Raw genomic sequence first — 23,222 nt, forward strand, 5'->3', positions numbered from 1 at the left:
GCGTCGGTTAGCACGGGAAATAAACGAATGGCACGCTTTGTGAAATTCGGACAAAATCGCGTAAGCGATTATCGTGCCAATTAAGAAGAAGAAGGTGGCGCAAAATTGGTCCCTCAAAGATATGTAAAGATTTTGCCATTATGCATACAACATGAAGCAAGTGACATCCCTCGTGTAACCAAACAAGATTTCCAAGCAGTGTGTAATAAAATGAGGTCAAAGAAATCTCCAGGTCCAGTTTGTATACCAAATAGAGCCCTAAAATTAGCGATTTTGAAGCGTCCAGACATATTTCTAGCAGTATTACGAACCTGCCTTAAAGAAGGCACTTTCCAAAAGAGGAAGAAGGTGAAAACACTTGTGCATTTACCCAGGGGCAACAAACAAGCTGGTGTACCCGAGTCTTACCTACCAATATGCTTACTAAACACAATGGAAAGGTTCTCGAGAGAATTTTTTCCGACAGGATGTCATCTTTCGCTGAAAATATAGGTATTGTGTTTTATCCACATACCAGTTTAACTTCAGGAAATCCCGCTCAACAGGTGATTCGATCAAATGAGTGATAGATTTAGCAACAGAAGCCATTAAAGCCAATCGATGGTGCGGCGGGAAAAAAGAATACTGCGCTGTGGTAACTCTGGACGTGCACGAACCGTAAACTGAGGTTTAGAAGAATGGTATGAGGATGAAAGCGAGGTGGTAATTGGGGCAAAACTAATCCAGGTAGTTAAGTGGAGCGCCATCGAATCAGTAAGCAAGATCAAGGCTTGCTTGAAGTCTTGAAGCTGGAATTTGCCGAGTATAATATGTAGTCCTAATAAGCATCAGAAACGTAGTAAAAACAATGAATGCGGCCTTAGCCACAACAGAAGAATACTATAGGGTTTTCCAATAACAGGTGTTATTGGTGAATAGAATGCGCTATCGAGAGGTGATTAACGAGTTTTTATGGCCGGAATTGAATGTTATTGATCTGAACAACGTTTATTTTTAACAAGACGGCGCTACATGCCACACAAGTAACTAAACCATTGATATTTTATGGGAAAAGTTTCCTGAAGTTTCCAGCGAAATCTTGTGATTTAACACCTTGTGACTTTTTTCTTTGGGGCCACGTGAAAGAAATGGTCGCAAAGATGGAATTCGTGAGGCTATCGAGGATATCGGGAAGCCACTTTTTAATTCGGTTATGGAAAATGTCATGAAAAGCATATTGTCCTGTAAGCGTGGTCGTGGTGGTCATTTGCCTGATGTTATATTCGACTATTAATGGCATACCTTCCTCTTCATAAGGAAATAAACATCCGATCATTTATATTAAAAAATAGCATTTTTCTTTGAATATCCAAATAACACCTCTTATTAAAAAACCCTGTGTATAGCAGGGTAGTCAGCTGGGTTCTGTTGTAAGCCGCCCTGATCTGGGCTGATGCACTGAACATAACCAGCTAAAGAAGAAAACTGATAGCCGTCTATCGTCTAAGCATTTTGCGGGCTATCCGCGGCTTCCGTTCAATTATAATTATTGCAGGTCTAGTCGCCGTAGACGTTTTGGCGAAAGAAATGCAGGGAGTTTATACGAGTATAAGGCTATCCGAACACAACGGTAGAGCAAGGCGTAAAAATATTGCAGAAGAAGAAAGGCGTGTTTCGATCAACTATTGGGAAGACCGCTGGAACAGATCACCGAAAGATAGATGGGCGCATGAGCTAATACAAATTCTTACGTTTGAAAGGAACTACGGGGAAACAAACTTCCATCAAACCCAATTCCTTGCAGGACATGGCAGTTCTTCAAAGTGCCCAATCTGCACGGAGAGGGAAGAAGACGTTGATCACGTCTTGTTACAATGCCCATGCTATGCTCCGAAACCTGTAACATATTAAACGGGGGAAATATTATAGATTTTATGCTGAAATCGGGTGATAATTGGAAGCGAATCTGCGCACATGCAAAACATATTCTCAGTGGCTTAGGATGCGCGGAGCTTCGTAGATGTAGTAACCAGCAGCTTATGAGCTAATCAGTTGACTTTTCGTAGCTTCGCAGGAGGAGTGGTAGATTGTGGAGACTGTTTAGTATGTACGTTTAGCTGTGAGGCTACATGTCGTGCATATTGATATGCCAGTATAGCAATACTCATTCGAGTTACCTCTTCACGAGCGTCATCCCGGAAAAACATAAGTTATATGGTCAGAGACAAAACTAAGCAGTAAATGAACTAAAATGTAATCGAAAATGTCGTCAAAAATAAATAAAAATAATAATAATAGTGTCACACGTCGACCATTTATGGATTATTGTCGAGGTTTCCATAGCATCCATATCTAAACTATCTAAATAAAAAACTCCAGGGCTTCTCAAATAAACACCTCCCGTCTTGCGATTTTCAAAGTGGGAAGTTTGAATTGGAAACTTTTACATGGAGTAAAATGTGTATTAATCTTAAATTCAATTCATTAAATATTTAAAATTTCAAAAGTTTTCTGGATCCGCCAGTGCATATGCTGTTACTAAATAGATACTCGTGAGTAAATGTATTTAATTTAAGTCAGACAAATCGAGAAATGATGCAAGTTTACTTACCCTTCTTCAGAATTATTTCTTCGCTTATTGCGCAGCTGTTGGTTTGCGCGGAGGACAAGTTGCCTGTGCTCTCACTGCCACCATGGCCGCTAGCAGTACCACCCCCGCTTCCATGCGGACTAAGGGGCAATACACCTAACGCAAAAGCTGAAGTCACAATATCGGTAGGTGATGAAATGCCGCCACTACTGGCTCTGTTCACTCCACTCGAGGCTGCTCCTGCATCACTAACAGCGCCAGCATCACCATTTAGTGGAGGCGAATACCATGAGGTGGAATAGTGTCTTGGCGGCCAGCTTTGATTCGAGATAGCAAGATGAGGATGGTGATGAGTATTATGAGGTGGCAGAGAGGCGATCGAAACGTGCATATGCGGATGAGTCTGTGGGTGCGAGTGAGGTTCCAGGTGATGATGATGCTGATGAGATGTTGCTGGTGTCAGTGCGCCCGATGGTGGTGGAAACGATGAATTCACACCGATGGTGCCATGTTGATGGTATCCATTTAATAGGCGTAACTTATCATAAACAGTATCCGTTGAGTCTGTAGCAGCGCCAATTCCATCAGACATCCCATTCGTGCCACCATCATCACCTCCTCCTCCTGCACTGCTACCAACACTGCCATCAGAGTTCAGCGGCGTGTTGGTGGTCTGTAGCATATCACCGCTGCTCCTACTAGAACCTCCGCCAGAGCCGTTACCGGTACTTCTGGTGGGATTGGATGTATTCGGGTTGCCAGTGACACTACTTGCACTGCCACCATTGCTATTGCTGCCATTTGTTAAAAGCGAGCTATGCTGCTGCTGTTGTTCCTTTTGGGCAGCCAGGTTGCGTAACACTCTGTTGATAGAGGAAACCTAAGAAATAAAGTGATAAATGTGTAATCAAACTTGTCTACGCGCAAATATAAATACAATATGTATTAATAGATTCATGTAGGTATGTGTATGTTAGGAAAATGTATGACTACAGGTATATTTGAAATATAAATGTATGTGAAGGAATATACATATGTTATATTTTTGTTTTATAAAACGGAAAAGGTAAAAAAATTAACAAAAGTTTGGGTCGTAACTCGTGCATAGGACAAAAATTTGTAGGTGAATGCACCAAAAGCCTACGGGATTTTTAAAATAAGTGGCAAGAATGGGTCGTAATGCTCGGCTGTCGTCAATTCATTCCATAAGGGGCAACCGCAGCTTCTTGTTAATAAATAAATTTAATTGATTAAGAAATTTGCATTGCAATCGCTATTCCCTATACGTGTATTAGCAATGCAGTTTCCGTTGTTGGTTGCTTTGTTGGCTTTGCATTTCAAATTCGGTATGGAGGACGGTATGTGCGCGACCCGAGCTTAGCCAGATCCGAAGAAGTTCTGCTTGTCGGGTTGGCTGCCAGTATGCCGCCTAACTAACTGGGTGCGACAGCAGCTGTCACGCTTTATTCTTGATTTTTTTTTACAAATTTCTATTTACTTTTGTTTCTTGGTTCTTGGTTGTTACTTTTGCCGTTACTCTTGCCATTGACATGCTAGTATTGTTTTTTTTTTTAATACTCTGCAGCGTCTGTTGCTGACAGCAGCAGCATTGACTGCGATTTAAAAGGCAGTCCCCGGCATACGCTAAGAGCTAGAAGGGGAGAGTGCAACTAAGTGGAAAAATTAGTCAAAAATCTCCTCGCATATTCGTCGACAGCGGCAACAAAGTGCCAAAGACAGTAAAATTTAGAAAACAATAACCAACAACAAATAAAAAACACTTTGAGTAGCGAATGAAGTTCCATTACTACGAAATGTAACCGTAAATATAGGGTTTTTCAGTAAGAGCGCTTCAACTTTTTTTTTTAATAAAACACAAACGGTTTGACTTTTTTAACTAATTTTTTTTTATTATCGAGTTGAACATATACATTTAAGTTTGAAATTCGATTTCTTTTGCATGACCACCGCGTGCACGTTTTACGAAGTCCAATCGTTGAACCCAATTTTCGACCACTCTTTTGCATACATCGGCCGAAATTTCAGCAATTTCGCGTTCAATATTGGCTCTGAGCTCACAAATCGTCGCCGGCTTGTTACTGTAGACCAATGACTTCACATAACCCCAAAACGGGACGGCTTGTTAAATGGACCGTAAAATGGCCGTAATGCTCTTAAAGTAGCAGCAACAGAACGATTATTTTCATAAAAAATTTGCACGATTTGCAATCGTTGCTCAAGTGTGTAGCGTTCCATGATGAAATGCATACTAATGAAGTTTACAAATGACAAGCGAAAAATAAAAAATATTGCGTCGTTCGCCCTCCCTATCGGAAAAAAGTTGAAGCGCACCTATTGAACAACCCTTACAGTTATGAAAAACAGTTGAAGAAAATAGTTAATGGGAACGGTAGCTAAAGCATACTTTATTTTGGAAACAAAATCTAAATTTTGTTATTCACTGAACTTTAAATAAGATTATTCGAAAAATGAGAGGTACATAGGCAATATTAACAAGAAACGAACAAACATTTAATATAAATGATGCATTCCTAAGTAAACACTCTTTAGAAATACTTTTTTATTTGGCAAAAAAATGTTTATGTCAGTCACCCAAACATTCAGGCTTAGTCATTGATAATTGTTAGAATATAATGCAGTTGTTGTTGTTTTGTTAGATATTCTTTTAAAAATATAGGCCCCTATTATGAGTTGGATTCGATCTTCGATATTCGCTGGTTGTCGAAGATCGAAAATCGAATGTCAATTTAGTATTATGAACGGTGCATATCTGTCGAAATTTTCGTTGTATACCGAATTTAGAGTCGAATGCAATTTTGCTTTCGATTGTGTAGCGTATTGTGGGAAAATTTGTTAAAATGTAAGTTGTTTGCGATTATTTATTATTTTATAGTAACTAAATAATACACATATACTAATTTTGTTAATTTTATGCAGGTCGAAAGTCGTGAGTACCAAACAGCAATTAGAAAGGCTGTTGGCATTAATGGAAGAAATGCATAATTCGCAAAAGGGATTTGCACAAAAGTTCAAGCAGCAACAAAATGGGAGGAGTTTACAACGGAGCTGAATGGCTTGGGACCGCCAGTAAGAACGGCAGCAAAATGGATTAAGGTTAATAATGTTTTTTGTTTGTGATGTTTGTAAAAATACACTTTTTCCCCCCTTGGCAGGTATGGGCTGACGAATGACGAATATTTGAATAAAGAAAATGCATAACAAAAATATAAAAGAAACTATGGCTTAAAGGTTGTAATTTAATACTTTTTGGTTTTTTCTATAATATTCAAAGAATTTCATTTCTTATGTTTTGTGCTTCTCCGTTATTTGACTCCACTTCAATATCTCCAGCATCGTCTTTGAGAGTCTCATCGGATAACTCTTCATCCGGAAGTTGAACATTGTAAAGCAGACAAATGTTGTGCAAAGCTACACACACATTAATAATTTGTGTTTTTTTGGAGAATAGTGGAGAGCTCTTGCCTGCAACAAACATCTAAATCGGTTTTTCAAGACTGCAATTGTTCTCTCAATGCTACTTCTCGCTTAAACATGTTGTTTGTTGTATGTCCTTTGTGGAGACCCTTCCTCAGAGTTTCTGAACAGTAAATATGGTTTTAGAGCGTATCCAGCGTCACCCGAGACAGACAAAAATTATTAAAAACGGAATTTCAATTGGTTTTTATTACATACCGAGGAGCCAAGTATTGCGACGGCCATTGAGATGTTGCTCCTCTAAATGCGCTTTCAATGGCAACATGTTGAAAGCCATAGAATCATGAGTAGCTTCTGGATTTTTCGAATTTATATAAGTTATTTTCATTGTATGATCACAAACCTAAAATGTTCATTATTCGCATTTAGAATTTATGACTCCTATTTACATAAGTATGTGCAAATGTCTACTTACAATCATAGCATTAATGTTGTAGAATCCCTTCCTGTTGTAATACAAATGCTGAACTTCTTTCCTGGGAGCGACAATTTTAATATGCGTGCCATCAACACAGCCAAGTATTCCTGGAATCCGGTATTTGATATAAAAACGTGCTTTTGTTTGTTGCAGATCAGCCTCTGTACTACTAAATTGTATCCATCTTTGGGAAATATAATTTTCCAGGAAATCTATTACTTCCCGTTTTACTAATTTTCACAAAAAATACTTTTTTTTACTTTTAAAAATGTTGTTAACAAAGAATTTCAATACAATCGCCTTTTCTTCTATTTTGATTTGCTGTATCAGCTTATCTATTGTTAATGCGTCGAGCGATCGAAATTCACTATAGTCCTATTCTTCAGCGAATGAGCACGAAAATTCGTTCGATTAGCATTTTCGACTACAGTCGAAGATCGAATGTTGCTCATAATAAGGGCCATAACTTTAATGTCTGTACTTGATGTTGCAATAAATAATCGGACCATTTTAAATACATTTTTTTTGATATGTTCAATTTCAAATTTTAATAACACAAAAAAAATGTATCATCCCATACGAATGTTTATGATATACATACACACAACACTATTAATACGGGTGCATTTCTCCCATCGAAAAAATGTGTTAGTTTGTGAGCAAATATGAAGAGGCACACCACAAATTGGAGCAGAAGCTTAGTCTAAAACATATTTAATAATGTAGGCATATAAATTCATGTGTATATGAGATTTTTTGGAATCTGACTCATCTGACATCTTTTATATGGAATTACTGATTTGCTTTAAAGTTTTCTACAAGTAGGATGTTGAACCATCCCGACCGTTTTTTTTTCGTTCTTCATTGAAACAGCCACTTAATCAAAACTCAAGCACCTGATATGCGAGACGGCGTTCTTTTGATTAATATTTATGTAAGTTGTGATGTTCGTTCTCAAAAAATATCGAATTTTTACAGTAATCGCAGTCGCTCAAAATAATCTTTCCTTCAATTTAATTTCATGGAAGTATAATCATTTTTCTTTGTGGCATATCATCCTTTTTTTGGACACCATAACCTTACCTACCTACCCCCACTACCATCGCCGACGCCGATGCCTCTATCCTCCAACGATGCGGTCAGCCGGCCACCTCCGGCCAATTTAGAGCCGTCATACGGACAAACGATCCGCCAACCAATAATTCGTCGTTCAAATTAAGATTTACTGCAAATCTTTTGTGTCCTTTGTAAGGTTGTGAGTTTTTTTTTATTATTCCTTAATATTTTTGGTCTTTCTTTACCTTCCTATTGTAGCTTGGCATGTGCCAAGACCTTATTTTATCCCTCTTAGCGGAGATTTTACGCGCATTGTCGCCATTTTTGGTGGGATTCGTCCGTCGTCCGTTGTTTTTTTTGTTTTTTTTTTGTATATGTATTTGGTATTTTATTATTGGTTTTTGTTACTGCTTTTGTATTGTAATCATATTCAGTTATTGCATTGAACTTTTTTGTGAGTCTGTCATTTGCGTTATTGTTTACTAAGTGAACGGAGAAATTGGTTGACGAAGTGTTCGTTGTACGTGTGCGGCGGTTGGGTGTTAAAAATATGCGGTCATGTGACAGTATGACAGGACGGCTGGATAGCGGAGACAACGTTACGTAAGGGTGCCTATTCATGTGGAAAAAGTCTAAAGAATTATCCCAAACTGCGAGAAGGCGAAGAACGAATCTGAAAAAATTATCATTTCAGGGATGCAGCTTGTGAAAGTTACATAAATATATGCACGCACATACAAACACACTTATACGAGGGTTGACTTTTATATTTTGCGCTTTGTAATTCGATATTTTTCTGGAAAAGTTTGGTAATTTAAGCATAAATTCACATACAAGTATAACGTTTTCACTTACGAGCTTTATTTCTTCCTTTTCAGTGAGTTGAAAAATTGATCTCGCCCAAAAGAAGGAATTAACTCGTGAAAATTTTGGTCCTATAATGTATTACGATTTTTGACATTGCATTGATCAAATTACTTCAAATTTTTGCGATGAAACACCACACTTAGTTACTGTGAAACACTGCTCCAACGAATTGCAACGTGGCCGTCGATCCTTGCAAGATGATTTGCAGATATTCAGTGATTCAGAGCACGTCTATGATATATGTAGTCACAGGTAAAGAGGCTTGGATCTATGCATATGAATCGGAAACAATTCAGCAATCGACCGTAATGGTTTTTCAAAATGGGCTTAGTTCAACGGAAGAAACACCTCGAGTTAATGGATCACCTGCCTTCCAGCCCTGACTTGGCACCTAATAATTTCTTTTTGTTCCGGAACACCAAAAATAAAATGTAAGGTCTACGTACTTCAAGGACTCAATAAGCTGTTGAAGCCTTTAAATAGTTCGTTTTGGAGGTATCCACTTCTGAGCGGAAAAGTGCTTTGAAAATTGTTTCAAGTGAATGCAGAAGTGCATTGAGTTCCAAAAAGAATTTAAACGAATATTTTGAGAACAATAAATCCTTTTCATTATTATTTTGCCTAATGCTTTTGCTTTTGCCTAAAAAAAAACAAAATAGAGAGAGCTACAGCCTCAGTGGTCACCAAGTTTTTCTAATGGATATCTTTTAAAAAATACCGAAAGTTACGCCTAAGCAGACAGGTCCAAAGTGGAAGGACGGGCTACTTAATAGTGAAGTCCTTATTCATAATACATTATTAATAAAGTCCAAGAACAACGGGCTCTGCATTGGATTTTGCAAATAAGATAGTCCAGGTTGTAATAGTTATACGTCTATGCCCAACGAGTAAAGAGTTAACACTTCTTTCCGTGTTACTGGTAGAATGAAAGCATCAAGCTACTAAGATAAGTGTAGTAGAGGGTTATCCAAATTTTCTGACAAAGTTCGTAATTTCAAATCAGCAATGTAGTCGTTACAAACCGCTTTCAAAACTATATTAGTAAAGAAAAAAGCTTCAAGAAGACGGTATCAACCCCTGGGGCACTGCTTATAGGATGCTATAATCAAAAAAAAAACGCGAAAACAACCTAAATTATTTGCACAATAATGTTACACAAAACTAGCATGAATCATTTTCTTCAAAGGCCTCAAAATGTAATGCTGTACTACATTGGACACGAGGAAGGTGATGTTCCTCGTGATACCGAACACGAATCCCAAGTGGTGGGTAGTAAAATTCAGTTTCAAAGCTCCAAATCTGGATGGCATATCCAATAAAATCCTGAAAGCTGCGATTTCCAAACGTCCAGACATATTAACAGCGGTATTGCAAACCTGCCTCAACGAAGGCACTTTTCCAAAGAGCAGGAAAATGTTAACTTTTGTTGTGCTCTTACCAAAGGGAAACAAAAAACTTACCCGTGTCTATCGTCGTTTGCAGAGAACACATTCTAACTTGGTATGCGGATTCGGAGAAAAGTAAACTGAAAAAAAGTTCATAAATTTAATATTTATTCAATGTTCTTAAGGAAATATTTCTGGTTTACTTTAAAAAAATCTAGTTTTTTAGGATACTTTTTAAAAAATTTGATGGAAAAAAATATTTATAACAAATTTGTGGTGACAAATTTGTTTGTTTTTCATTTTTGAAAAACAATTCTTTCCGAATTTTTCTTATATTTTTATTAATAGCTGGATTCTGCTTTAGTCCGGGAGCCAGGGGTCGATTTTGGTATGCGTTTTTATACCGTTAAATTCTTGACTATACTTGTGATTTAGCTTTCATAAATAACGAAAGTGAACGTCAGCTGGCGCACTCGCGGTGGGTGTGATTGTGGGAGGGTACGAAACGTGTCGAAAAAAAATTTTTACCAACTCATTTTATACCGGCTGAAATTTTTTTCATATATTGTTGACATTTAGTAGAATAAAAAAAAAAATAGTCAGCTGCGCCGTAGAGGGGGGAAAATACGTCAGCTTACCGCAATGACACATTCTTGCTTCGGCTGACGGTCTTCCCACCGCTATAAACGCAGCTGGCCATCATTATTATATTTTCATATGTGTCCAAAATTATGTAAAACAATTTCAATCTGCATAAGAAGTTTACTTTTTAATTTTTTTTACAACTTCACCTGTTCAGCTGACGTGTTTTCCCCCCTCTACCGCGCAGCTGACTATTTTTTTTTTATTCTACTAAATGTCAACAATATATGAAAAAAATTTCAGCCGGTATAAAATGAGTTGGTAAAAATTTTTTTTCGACACGTTTCGCAGCATCCCACGCACGTACCCTCCGCTACTGGACCAGGTGACGGTTGGTTTCGTCATCCATTGGATGACGTCTACCTTCAGTATTAAAATGAGTCGGCATGAAATGATGAGGTCGAAATGACCCCTGGCTCCCGGACTATTAGTCATCTCTGCAAGTTGAATAATAGGATTCCTATAATTTTTCGACTCATATGATACTAAAATAATCGTACGTCCAACCAGGCTCGACAAATATTGTGGGTAAGGTGGGAAGTTATATCTTCACGGAGTTTTGTGGCCATCTCGCAACCTTTTTAAAAGGAAAGCTATTACACTAACGCATTCTTATTATATGTATCACATAGTGCGACCTTATACACAAATCAAAAGTTGGAAATTTGTGGAGTACTGGTACGTTAGTGTGATTTAGTGATTGATCTTCATTTCATTAATATGGTGAGGCTTAAAATTTGTTTGGAAACGACACGGCGCTTTTTTTAATTATAAGAACGATTCGCTGTGAGAAATTGGGCTTATCCTAGAATTTGTGCGGTTCGTGCAATTGGTTATTACGATACCAGGGTCATCATGTTCAAGGAAAACAATGGTACAAAAAGTTTAAATCACATAACAATTTTACATTTTATCCAGACAAATGTGAAAAATGGACTTAAATATTTTACCAAATAAATTTATAATGAAATGCTCTAAAAGGAGTGCAGATTTTATTAAAACAAATAATCACAGAATAGATTTATGAAACAGAAAGCGTTTTATTAGTATCACTATCTGTTTCTTTTTTGAGTAGAGGAACTACCCACGCGGGGAGAGCGCGAAGTGCTGGGTCTGCGAATAGCAAATCAGTAACTTAGTTGTAAGATATCCCGTTTACTTCAAGCTCATATCGATTTCGGCTACTTGAAACTATTACTACTTTTTATAATTTTAATTACACAGCAAATTCACGCGGTTGAGTCATTATTCATATACTTATACAAAAGAAAATTATATTTAGCATAGAAATGATATAAAAAATTTTGTCTATTCATGGAATTATATTTTAAGTCTAAATTGAAGTTAGTTAAAAAATTATTTAGTGTATATTAAACTCTCCGTATGTAAATTACTCATTACTTCGAATAGCCGACCTTGATCTTATTGAATGAAATTAATCAACTAAACTTTCTTCGAGAATGACGAAAACACCATTGTTCTTTATTTATTTATGGCTGTTTAGAAATTCAAAATCAGTAACAAATTTGACCGCGATTTGGTCTATTGATGTTCATATCGTTGTTTCGCAGATAAGGGCAAGATATGGGTGAGTTTTGTAGCTACAGTTATTATTTAAGTGCATGAATTCATTTATTTATGTAAGTGTCCATGATTTTATTGTATGGGGACAACGGGCTGGACTCAGCGGAAATCACGAACATTTCACGTGAGATCCGTGTGGTATCAATCCACTAAAGTACACATACTCTTTTAGTTTTTCGTTTAATTTTTTCTCTGCACACATTAACAAAACAGAAAAGGAAATACAACGAAAGCGATTTTTGCTCTTTTACACTATGTCACCACCGCTGTTGATATTACGTCTGATTTCAAGCTTTATACAGGCGACTCAGAGCAGTAGAGGTATGGTGATGACGTCCTTCACTTAAGCCATCCTTCCGTTTCCGGTTGAACGGTTCGTCGAATATGAGATATAACAAGCACACTTCGCGTTATTTGAAAGCAAGTGTGTTTAAATTGGTAGAGAGAGCTTTGGTATATAATATTTTAATAAGCGAAAATACTTCAGTATTGACTGCGAATATAGCAATGCTTACAAGTAAAAACTATGGTGATATAAAAATACATGGTATAGAATGATAAAGCGGTATAGAATATAATAATTAAAGAAATTATAAACTGTGTGAAATATGATGGCTGCGTTCTTTTTCTGCTGAGGATGGAACGCAACAAGACAAACCCTATAATACGCTATACTCCGCTTTTCAATCATAAATTTCTCCAAATAAACCATATCTTCTTCAAATGAACATTACGAAAGAGACAAATCAATTAAATAACACGATTTAGTTGACACATCCTCGAAGCAACTCCGTAGTAAAATTATTGAAGAAACAAAAACTGACAACAAGCAGCTTAAAAAAATGTATATCAACTATTTGGCTTCGTCGCATCATCGTTTCGTCTTATAAATATTTATTTTATTACGTGCTTTAATATAAAGTTCACGTCTACGTTCCATCGCATTTCAATATATTAAAATACTGTCAACGAAAGAAATCAAATTTAAAAAAGATTTTTTTTTAACGAAGCAGGGTCATCTCAGGAAACAAAAATAACTCTTATCTCGAATTAAAAAATTGAAAACGTTGCTTGAATTCCGAAACTAAACGAAAAAGATGTTTAACAACAGTTATTAGATGAGAAATAAGGCGTTTTTCAAAAGGTGCGCTTCAACTTTTTTCCGATAGGGAGGGCGAACGACGCAATATTATTTATTTTTCGCTTGTCATTTGTAAACTTCATTAGTATACATTTCATCATGGAACGCTACACACTTGAGTAACGCTTGCAAATCATTGAATTTTATTATAAAAATGCGTGTTCTGTTAAGAAAGTTTAAAGTCGAAAAATCATCTTCAGTGATGAAGCTCACTTTTGGCTCAATGGCTTTGTCAACAAGCAAACTATGCGTTGCTGGGCAGAAAGCAATCCACACGTGATTCATGAGGCACCGTTGCATCCCGAAAAAATCACTGTTTGGTGCGGTTTACATGCCGGCGGCGTAATTGGCCCATATTTTTTCGTTGACGAGAACGATCGCCACGTTACTGTGAATGGAAATCGATACCGCGACATGATAAACGATTATTTTTGGCCGCAATTGAATGGTATGGACTTAGACGACATGTGGTTTCAACAGGACGGGGCCACAAGCCACACAGCACACGCTACAATTGATTTATTGAAGAGTAAGTTCGATGAGCGCATTATTTCCAGAAATGGACCGGTCGAATGGCCGCCGCGCTCGTGTGATTTGACGCCTCTAGACTATTTTCTTTGGGGTAATGTGAAGTCATTGGTCTACAGTAACAAGCCGGCGACGATTTGTGAGCTCAGAGCCAATATTGAACGCGAAATTGCTGGAATTTCGGCCGATTTATGCAAAAGAGTGGTTGAAAATTGGGTTCAACGATTGGACTTCGTAAAACGTGCACGCGGTGGTCATGCAAAAGAAATCGAATTTCATACTTAAATGTATATGTTCAAACTCGATAATAAAAAAAAATTAGTTAACAAAGTCAAACCGTTTGTGTTTTATTAAAAAAAAAGTTGAAGCGCTCTTACTGAAAAACGCTTTATAAAAAAAAAATTGAAAAAAGTGACATGTAATTGATAAATGGCGGCCTTCGAATGGATTAGTGATTGACTACCGTTCGGAAGTGCACAAGTTGAAAGCTCCGTGCATAAAAGACCAAATTATAAAACACGTTTTTTCTAGTAGCGGTCGCCCCTCGGCAGGCAATGGCAAACCTCCGAGTATATTTCTGCCATGAAAAATATCCTCATAAAAAACTATCTGCCGTACGGAGCCGTCTTAAAACTTAATTTTTCGCAAAAACAGAGGTTGTCTGTAAAGTCGGTTTACTGACGATAATTTAACGTGACAACGTCATAAGAAAATACTGATGGAATGGCTGCATTTTTCAAAAGAAAATTTTATTTTATTTGTTTGATAGATATTTTGTATGGATATAGAGAAGGAGGTAAATGGAATCGCAATGAAATTGAGCAATTTACATTCACACAAACGTGAAAAATGACGAGACATGAAAAGATATGTTCAATTTCGATTGTGCATCAGACGTTAATAAGTCAACAACACTAAGAGGCACCATCATCGATTTGCCTTTTTCAAGACACTTTACTCTCGAAACACTCCCTTTCATTTCCTACTTTTTCTATCATCGTCCTATTCTCAACAGAGAAATGGTTCATTACCATGCACACAAGAAGAAGGCATATGCAAATACAAGTATGTGAATTTATATACAAATGCGAATATACATACATATACATACATATATATGCTCACTCAAGTAGGACAGAGCCAGATGTCGAACGTTGCCGAACGCGGGGGCCGATTGTGCTCTTTGTCATTCGTTCCGCGCTCTCGCTTGCAGTTCAAGCACATTAGCTTACATTTGCTTGCGTACGGAATAGATTCGTATATTTGATATGTCCATATGACTTGTATGCATCTTTACATATAGATTTGTTCTTTTTGAAAATTGCGCGAAATTGTATATGTATATGCATGTTTATATACATATATTAGTATACAACATATCTTATAAGGTATATGGTAAATATTACCATACATTTTTTCCTTCATATGTAATAAAAAAATTAATAATAATAACATTAAAACAACAGGTGTTATTAACAAACTTGGTTTTATTTTAAATTCTTCAAGTAAACCAAATTAATAATAATCAATAAGAAGGCATATGCAAATACAAATACGTGAATTTATATATGTACATATGCGCATATACATATATACGCTCACTTAAGTAGGAGAGAGCAAGATGTCGAACGTTGCCGGCAATGAGCAAGGTAACGACAAATGAGCAAGGTAACGACAAATGAGCAAGTAACACTAATGAGTAAGGTAACACTAATGAGCAAGGTAACACTAATGAGCAAGGTAACACTAATGAGCAAGGTAACGACACATTTTTTCGTGCGTGCAGCCTGCTAAATCGAATTATAAGACGTTATCACGTCAAAAGCTATTTAAATAGCTGGACCAAATGTTTACCATCTTAGTTATTTACACACATTACTTTTAAATAATTTTTTACTAAAGCTCCAATTTAGAACTTCGTAAGCCCTATGTGAATATTATTGGTGCGTGGTTTTCGTTTTGAATAAAGCCCTTTCTGTCGAGGTATAAGAAGGATACGGGAGGAGCAAGTCCATTAGAATTCGAGATGTATTTAGTATAGTTACTATTATGTAATTTAATAATGTATAAGGAAGTACATGATCGTAGTATTCTTCTCTCAAGCTTCCTTAGCTGTTCCATATATGAGGGTGAAATATGGTACCAAATTGAGCAACCATATGTGAGTATCGGCCTTATCAGGGTTTGATACATTAATATTTTGACTTTCTTCTGCAGTAGTTTTGATGAAAACATTTTGACGTGATAACGTCTTATAATTCGATTTAGCCGGCTCCACGCACGAAAAAATGTGTCGTTACCATGCTCATTTGGCGTTACCTTGCTCATTTGTCGTTACCTTGCTCATTGCCGTTACCTTGAATGAACTGCAAGCGAAAGCGCGGAACGAACAAAGCAAACGAACGGCAACGTTCGACATCTTGCTCTCTCCTACTTAAGTGAGCGTATATATGTATATGCGCATATGTACATATATAAATTCACGTATTTGTATTTGCATATGCCTTCTTACTGATTATTATTAATTTGGTTTACTTGAAGAATTTAAAATAAAACCAAGTTTGTTAATAACACCTGTTGTTTTAATGTTATTATTATTAATTTTTTTATTACATATGAAGGAAAAAATGTATGGTAATATTTACCATATACCTTATAAGATATGTTGTATACTAATATATGTATATAAACATGCATATACATATACAATTTCGCGCAATTTTCAAAAAGAACAAATCTATATGTAAAGATGCATACAAGTCATATGGACATATCAAATATACGAATCTATTCCGTACGCAAGCAAATGTAAGCTAATGTGCTTGAACTGCAAGCGAGAGCGCGAAACGAACGACAAAGAGCACAATCGGCCCCCGCGTTCGGCAACGTTCGACATCTGGCTCTGTCCTACTTGAGTGAGCATATATATGTATGTATATGTATGTATATTCGCATTTGTATATAAATTCACATACTTGTATTTGCATATGCCTTCTTCCTGTGTGCATGGTAATGAACCATTTCTCTGTTGAGAATAGGACGATGATAGAAAAAGTAGGAAATGAAAGGGAGTGTTTCGAGAGTAAAGTGTCTTGAAAAAGGCAAATCGATGATGGTGCCTCTTAGTGTTGTTGACTTATTAACGTCTGATGCACAATCGAAATTGAAGATATCTTTCATGAATTTGATAAATGTTTCGTAATTTTTCACGTTTGTGTAAATGTAACTTGACCTATTCCATTGGAATTCCATTTACCTCCTCCTCTATATCCATACAAAATATCTGTCTTCTCAGCTTCGAGGTTAATATGATCGTTATATGTAGTATTAAAATGTATCAAGGTGGATATCGAGATATTTGACTCTCTCAGTGGTTTAAATATGGATTCTTGTTTCGTTCGACATTATATTTAGATTTTTCCAGTTATTAGCGAAGGCTATGATATTGTCTATTTTATGCTGTTAGTCAATTATAAAGTGATTGAAAAGAATTGGGGCGTTACTGTTGTTTTAAATTCGCGACTACTTTTTATATTATTTATATTCAGTGAACAGTTTTTTGACAGCATGTTATAAATGAGAACGGCGAGGTGAACCGGGAATTTATAATGAGTTTAGATATCAGGCTTTCGATCCACACTTGGTCGGAAGTTTTTTCAATGTCTAAAAAGCAAGCTCCTGTAACATGTTTTTTATTCCAACTCCGGTTAATTTCGGAGGTCAAAAGGATAATTGCTATACATGAATGCCTATATCTAATCTATTGTTGGTTTTAGTGACCCCTTTTATATGTACGTTAATTACGACCTCAAAAAATTTGCTAGTGTTTGGTAACAATCTAATTGGTCGCAGATTTTTCAAAGAGTTTTTGTCCTCCTTTTGTTTTGGTATCACGATCAGTTTAGCTGTTTTCCAAATAGGAGGAAAATAGGCATTATACAACATACGGGGTCCGGCACAGGAGGTGTGACCAATTAAAAAGGCCATAAATTTAGTTTGGAAAATTACTTTTATTCACCTCAAAGTAAAAAATGTGTGAAAATTAGTCAAAATTAAGAATCAATTTACTTTTGCTCGATATGACCACCTATTGCCTTGATTATGGCCTTGAGACCGTCCAGAAACGAATCGCAAGCTTCCCGAATGTGACCTTGGCCCTCTCGCGGACAATGGCTTTTTTCAGCGCCTCGCGACTGGTGAATCTTTTAGTTCGAACCTTGCTCTGCAAAATGGCCCAAAGAATAATCCATCGGATTCGCGTCTGGTGATTTTGAGAGCCACTGTATGGATGCTATGAAGTTCGGAACGGTGTTTTTTTAGCCATTCTTGGTTCACTCGAACTTTGTTAGACGGTGCCGAGTCCCGTTGAAACGTCCTTGGTCTGCCACCGAAATGTTTGTCTGTCCACGGCTTCAAAGCAACCTCCAGAATACTTTTCCGATAATATTTCGCATTTACCTTGACGCCAGGCTCGATGAAAACGATTGGAGGGCTCATCTACGGGTACAGCGGCGGTTACGGTTGGATCTTGTAAGGCTTGACTTTGAGATCATTTTTCAGTATGCGGCGGATGCTACGTTCAGATATTTTTATTTCTTTTTCCATTTGATTGGCACTTCGTCGGGGATTTCGCTCAAATCGCTTCTTCACTTTTTGAACCATTTCACGTGACGTTACAGTCTTTTGAATACCACCTCCATTGCATTTCGCAATGCTACCAGTATCATTGTAACGAGGTATGGTGCGATAAACAAAAACTTTATTGACTTTAAGGTGCTCGAGCTCACGAACAATCGCTGGTTGTGATTTTCCAGTCAAATATAATGCCATCACACTATTAACTGATTTTCTTTTTCCCCTTTACTCTTAGCGAAATGCTTCGCGCGCTTGTAAAGAATACTCTGGACTATCATTTTGCCAACTAACAGACAGCTGATGCCCGTGTATTGTTAAATAGCGTGCAATATTCTGAAATTAGTTCTTGGGATAAGTTTTTTAGAATGATGTTAGGTATTTGGTCTAAGCCTGAGGACAGTTTACTTTTAAGATTGGAAAATATATCTGAGAGATCATCGGAACGAATAAAGAAGTTGCCTGTTTGTCTTTGGTTAAATTATTGGCTTGTTTGGTGGCATCAAAACTTGTTTTGGTTGCTCGAAAGCTGTTGAATAAAGTTTTTGTTTCTAAAAACTGATTGAAGCATTCTTTCACTTGTAAGTGAGCGAGATTGTCAGCTTTGCACTGTTTTGAAGGATGAATTGCTTCAAAATGAAGCCCTACTATGTCGGGTATATCTTCACTGTTTTTGATGGAGTAATTGCATGTAGCCGAATGGGTTGGTGCGTGATTACCATTCGGAATTCACAGAGAGAAATTTGGTTCGAATCTCGGTGAAGCACCAAAATTAAGAAAAACATTTTTCTAATAGCGGTCGCCCCTCCGCAGGCAATGGCAAACCTCCGAGTGTATTTCTGCCATCAAAAAGCTCCTCATAAAAATATCTGCCGTTCGGAGTCGGCTTGAAACTGTAGGTCCCTCCATTTGTGGAACAACATCAACACGCACAGCCAAAAAGAGTGTACTCGCCAATTATGTATATATACACATATATAGGCCAGCTTTTTGAAGTATCTCTGGTAAGTTATATTAAAAGGAACGTTTATGTGACTAACTGTGTTGTTTTCATTTTTTAGAAATGTTCGTTACTGAAAATTTTGAGGGGTCGCTATTCTCAAGGGAAATGAGTGCCTCTTCGAGTTGATTATTAAATTGAATCCTTACACTGTCATTGATTAGTTTTGTGATAAGTTTTAGTTTCGTTTTTTCTAGATGGAGAATGTTAGGGGGATGTGTATTTGTAGACGGCTGTGTTTTTGATGTTAGTAATAATTTTATTTGTTTCTTTCAGTAGAGTTTTTATGATAGGTGATGCTTTCCATTTCAATTCAACCGGGCTATTCGGTTCATGTTCTTCGATTTCGATGTAACTCAAATATATTGCAACAACATCAAGACGCACGCCAAAAATAGGAGGAGGAGCTCGGTAGCAGGTATAGAAAAAATGCACCAAAAGTAAAGGCAAAAAGTCCTACCAATACTCTTGTAAACTTCCCTGATGCTTTCCATTTCAATTCAACCGGGCTATTCGGTTCATGTTCTTCGATTTCGATGTAACTCAAATATATTGCTCTCTGGTCAAAATAATGAGACACGTATTTTTTTGTTCGCTCGAAAAAGATTTTTTTCAAGAGTTATCGGCAATTTTGTTTTTCAGCTCAAAATCGATTTTTTTAATTATATAAGAAATTTTTTTTTTAAATGCCCATAACTTAGTCAAAAATTAACCGATTTTAATAATTCTGGGCTCAAAATGATCGTCATTACTTACACGAGCGACTTAATGCAGAAACAATTGCAAAAAAGTAGTTGAAAATTTTTTATTCAGCAAAAAAGAAAAAAAATTGAAATTTTTTCGAAACTCAATTTTTCAAAAAGTGCATTTTTTTTTTATATTGTAACTTTTTCCAAATCAAGAGGACACCTCCAACTTCAATTGAGCTGAATGCCCAGTAGCTAAAATGAGTTCTGTTTGAGTAATGAATCTTTGAATAAAAAACCTGTTTCGCACAATTGTTTCTACATTAAGTGGCTCGTGTTAGTAATGACGATCATTTTGAGCCCAGAATTATTAAAATCGGTTCATTTTTGACTAAGTTATGGGCATTTAAAAAAAATTGTTTCTTATATAATTAAAAAAAATCGATTTTGAGCCGAAAAACAAAATTGCCGATAACTCTTGAAAAAAAATTTTTCGGGGAACAAAAAAATACGTGTCTCATTATTTTGACCAGAGAGCAATATATTTGAGTTACATCGAAATCGAAGAACATGAACCGAATAACCCGGTTGAATTGAAATGGAAAGCATCAGGGAAGTTTACAAGAGTATTGGTAGGACTTTTTGCCTTTACTTTTGGTGCATTTTTTCTATACCTGCTACCGAGCTCCTCCTCCTATTTTTGGCGTGCGTCTTGATGTTGTTCCACAAATGGAGGGACCTAGAGTTTTAAGCCGACTCCGAACAGGAAATATTTTTTATAAGGAGCTTTTTGATGGCAGAAATGCACACGGAGGTTTGCCATTGCCTGCAGAGGGGCGACCGCTATTAGAAAAATGTTTTTCTTCCTTTTGGTGTTTCACCGAGATTCGAATCTACATTCTCTCTGAATTGCGAATGGTAGTCACGCACCAAGCCATTCGGCTACGGTGGCTGCAATAAGATACATGTGTGGCAGCACCGCTGCTCAATTAATTTATGACAGTTCGTCATTTGACAATAGTCGTTAGCACGCACTCTCTAAATACTTTCTTCCCTTCTCAACCGGCGACGAGGCAACATCATTCGCAATTGTAAGAACAGTATACTCAAAAGCCGAATCATATTAAAATATTTTACACCATAACCTAACCGTGGATTTTATTTCAACTAATAAATCTATACATGATATTATTCGGGAGCATATGCGTTTTAATTATACAAGCTTCTAAATAAGAGAGGGAATCAACTCTATAATTAAAAACCTTGGCAAATTTCATGTTTTCTTTAATTAAAATTGCAGTTCCTCCACCTTTCGTTTTTCTAGATATATCCTTTCCTTATTAAATTTTATTCATTAAATTTTAGCTTGTGCTTTTTTCGTTTAGTTTGATTTCGTTCAGCAATACTATGTCTGGATTGTTATCTGTTAAGAACTTACTTAATACTATTCTTCTATTTATATAATATTAATGATTGAGTTAACATTAAGGGAAATTATTTTTAAATGCGATTGCGAATTCATAATGAGTCTACAAGATTAGATTGCCTACTTAGGGATAACATTGTATTTTTTAATTCTGACAGTAGTAAGTATTGATTGTTAGTAGGTGGCATAGCTAAAATTAGGGTTAGTAAATTTTCCAGTGGTGCTTGTCTTGTTTTTAACACACTTTTATTAGCTAGGGTTGTATGTATGTATGTAACGGAATCTTTGAGCTTAATTTTCACTGGCTTCTAAAAATCTGATCGACTTGAAATTTTGCACACCTATCAAGGACCGATGACAATGCAATAATTTGATAAAAGTTTTCCATTATCCTTATTAGGATTGCCAGGATTAATATTTTCTTTTTTTACTGTGGGCAAAAGGTAAGGTGAATTTGGTTGTAAAATGAAAAATCTTTATTTATTCTTGTAAATCAGATTCTCAGGCCCCCTCCACGAAATAAGTTCTTCATCCCGATTACTTCTTTATCACGGCCGATAGCTGCATAGCTTTATACTCACAGTCGATAAGAAAGGAATTAAATATAACACGAATATATCGAATCATTTATTCACTGACTGCAATGATATCAATAATTTTCATTCATAATAAAAAATAGTTTAAAAAAAAAAAACTAAAAAACTCGCTTATTTGCTAATCGAACTAAAAAGTAGAAAATAAAAAATAGTTTAAAAAAACTAAAAAACACGCTTTTATTGCTAATCGAACTAAAAAGTAGAAAATAAATTTTAATGACAAAGGGACCTATAATGAAGTAATAGCAAATCGAACGATCAGTCATAGTCAACTACCTCAGAACAGAATTATAACAAAAATTAAGATACAAATAGAGTAATTGAAATTAGAGTTAAAAGCGTGGGATGCATTTTGCTTCACTTTCATAACCTTCTGTACATAGGTAATTGCCAATATAATGATTGTAATATTTACTATATCAAGCATCCCACGCTTTTAACTCTAATTTGAATTACTCTATTTGTATCTTAATTTTTGTTATAATTCTGTTCTGAGGTAGTTGACTATGACTGATCATTCGATTTGCTATCACTTCATTATAGGTCCTTTTGTCATTACAATTTATTTTCTACTTCTTAGTTCGATTAGCAATAAAAGCGTGTTTTTTAGTTTTTTTAAACTATTTTTTATTTTAATATAATTTTCGGCTAAAGTTCTTTGTATCGCGCAGTCTTTGTAAGATACTGGGTTTCCAAACTTCTTCTATACATTTTCCTTCTCTGTCAAGGTTGCGCCTGAGGAAGAGCAGTCTTCGGCTTATGTGTTCCGCTACATTTGGCACATCTTGGTGGTAAGTTACAATTAGCTGCGCTATGGAAGAAGCTTTGGCGATTCCTGCATTGAGTTATCTCAGGTCTACGTAAGTGCTTTGAGGCAGTAGCATGAAATGGTTTTAATTTGTTTCAATTCGGTAACATTCCTTTCGGCACTTATTTGAATCATATAAATTGGTAGTTTTATTTTTTGTTGTATTGAGTTCTTAGTAGTGAATTGTGTAACCTTGAGGATTTCAAGGTTATCGTTTTGATAGTTGCAAAGTTCACTTAAAATGTGTATAGTGTCGGTGTCACCGTTTAGATCTTTCATTAAAATGGTTTTTGTTTTCAAACATTTAGGCGTATATGAGTAGAATTTCACTTTCGATTTTTCTAAGTATCCTCGAACTCTTTTATAGT

General features: G+C 36.2%; 1 protein-coding gene across 1 annotated transcript in view; it reads right to left on the bottom strand.

Annotated features, from left to right (window-relative positions):
• Window positions 1-1,862: 1,862 nt before the first annotated feature.
• Window positions 1,863-23,222, bottom strand: part of LOC128869967 (paired box protein Pax-6-like) — a 65,747-nt gene continuing 44,387 nt past the window's right edge. The window contains exons 4-5 of the mRNA XM_054112561.1: window positions 2,591-3,449; window positions 1,863-1,876 (exon numbers count right to left, since the gene is read on the bottom strand). Of these exons, the coding sequence (XP_053968536.1) occupies window positions 1,863-1,876; window positions 2,591-3,449 (873 nt within the window). The remainder of the gene's footprint in view (window positions 1,877-2,590; window positions 3,450-23,222) is intronic.

This window comes from Anastrepha ludens, chromosome X (genome assembly GCF_028408465.1).
Source record: "Anastrepha ludens isolate Willacy chromosome X, idAnaLude1.1, whole genome shotgun sequence".
Classification (NCBI taxonomy): Eukaryota; Metazoa; Arthropoda; class Insecta; order Diptera; family Tephritidae; genus Anastrepha; species Anastrepha ludens.